A 1,848-nucleotide genomic window follows, 5' to 3' on the forward strand; every position below is an offset into this window, starting at 1 on the left:
CATTGATTCTCTCTCTCTCTCCTTCTTCTTCTTCTTCTTTCCCTCTCTCTCTATTTCGCATTGATTTTCTCTCTCTTCTTTTTCCCTCCCTCTATCTCTCTTCTTCTTTCCCTCTTTCTCTCTCTCTCTCTCTCCTTCTATCTCAAATTCGCATTGATTCTCTCTCTCTATTTCACATTGATTCTCTCTCTTTCTTTCGCTTTGATTCTCTCTCTCTCCTTCTTTCTATCTCTCTTCTTCTTTCCCTTTCTCTCTCTCTCTCTCTTTCTTTGTTTTCTTTCGCTTTGATTCTCTCTCTCTCCTTTCTATCTCTCTTCTTCTTCTTTCCCTCTCTCTCGCATTGATTCTCTCTCTCTCTTTTATGTTTTCTTTCGCTTTGATTCTCTCTCTCTCTCTTTTCACTCTTTATGAACACTGATTTTGGAATTTTAAATTGATTTTGGGTGGGTGATAAGTAAATTAGTTGATTGGCATTGAACCGAGTATAGCGGCATTGGTAATGCAATTCATTTAGTATGGTGTGGGGGCATCGGTGAGTTGTTGATAAGTTGAGTATGATGACAATGTTATTGAAGAATATGACATTGATATTGCAATCTATGCATTTGGACCTGGGGTTTGAGTAGGTAGTTTATTAGTTTGGGATTGATAAAGTTGAGTGGTCAATTACATCTCTAGGGAGATTTTGTGGCTCCGAAAGGAGCCGATGTTGTTGAAAAGAGGCAACCGAGAGAAAGATTTATTTCTTCTCAGTCTTCTTGGGGAGGAGCACAGCCTGGATGTTAGGCAGGACACCACCCTGGGCAATGGTCACACCAGAGAGGAGCTTGTTCAGTTCCTCGTCGTTACGGATGGCCAGCTGCAAGTGACGGGGGATGATACGGGTCTTCTTGTTGTCACGGGCGGCGTTACCTGCCAGCTCGAGAACCTCAGCAGCCAGGTATTCCATGACGGCAGCCAGGTACACAGGGGCACCTGCTCCGACACGTTCTGCGTAATTTCCCTTACGCAGAAGGCGGTGAATCCTACCTACAGGAAACTGAAGGCCGGCCCTGCTCGAGCGGGACTTTGACTTGCCCTTGACCTTACCACCCTTTCCACGACCTGACATGATGTTTGCTTTAGAGGTATCTCAAAGAACTTGCAATTGCAATCGAGAGCATCCCTATTTATGGGCGCCCACCGTTGAAACTTTCCGATAGCGTTGGATGGCAACGGTGGCACGCCCGTTGAGCCACTAGCTGCGGCTCACTCACCTGAGGCTGGCGCCCGTGCCGGCCAATATAAGCAAATTTCAGGTAAAACCCTTATCCCCCCGCAATAAGGAACCGCCTTGTCGTGGCGCGGGGGCTTGAACTCCTTCCTCGGAAGAGCCCGTTCTAGAATTGGCCAGTCTCTCCCTCCCGTTGAGGTGGCCTTCTAGCGGTTGATTCTCCGAGGAAGGACGACTAAGCGTTCCTAGGTGCTGATCTAGTAGGTGGGATCACACCCCCCCCTGGTCCTCCCCCCAGGGGGGCACACACCTGCCCACGTGTTTGCCGTGCGTGGCGCCCCTGTGCGCTGGGAGACGGGAGTCCTGGAGGTTGAGCGATGCCGTGTATGAGTACGCCCTGCGGCTAGCAACACGCCTCTTTGGTCCTCTATTCCAGCAAGACGGGTGGCCTGATCTTGGCTCGATTAGGTCAATCGGCTGGTCTCTCTTTTGAGCTAGGCTAGGGTCAAGCAGCTCCTGTCTTGCAGGCAATCGCATGTATTTGCGAGTGCCATCAATGCGAGGCAGGGGTTGCGTATATCCTCCCACCACCCCTGTGGCTTCTGAGCATGGTCTCAGTGCACAGCTTCCCCTTG

At 49.8% G+C, this 1,848-nt stretch overlaps 1 protein-coding gene across 1 annotated transcript; it reads right to left on the reverse strand.

Annotated features, from left to right (window-relative positions):
- Positions 1 to 642: 642 nt before the first annotated feature.
- Positions 643 to 1,121, reverse strand: LOC147466594 (histone H2A-like). Its single transcript, XM_086535347.1, has one exon. The coding sequence runs from the start codon at positions 1,109 to 1,111 to the stop codon at positions 740 to 742; it is 372 nt and encodes a 123-aa protein (XP_086391473.1). The 5' UTR covers positions 1,112 to 1,121; the 3' UTR covers positions 643 to 739.
- Positions 1,122 to 1,848: the final 727 nt, after the last annotated feature.

Source organism: Penaeus japonicus, unplaced genomic scaffold (assembly GCF_977035675.1).
Source record: "Penaeus japonicus unplaced genomic scaffold, GWHDUDI00000001_assembly GWHDUDI00000043, whole genome shotgun sequence".
Taxonomy (NCBI): domain Eukaryota; kingdom Metazoa; phylum Arthropoda; class Malacostraca; order Decapoda; family Penaeidae; genus Penaeus; species Penaeus japonicus.

Coding starts and splice junctions, on each gene's coding strand:
- LOC147466594 (XM_086535347.1), bottom strand. CDS start 1,111: ATGTCAGGTCGTGGAAAGGGTGGTAAGGTCAAGGGCAAGTCAAAGTCC.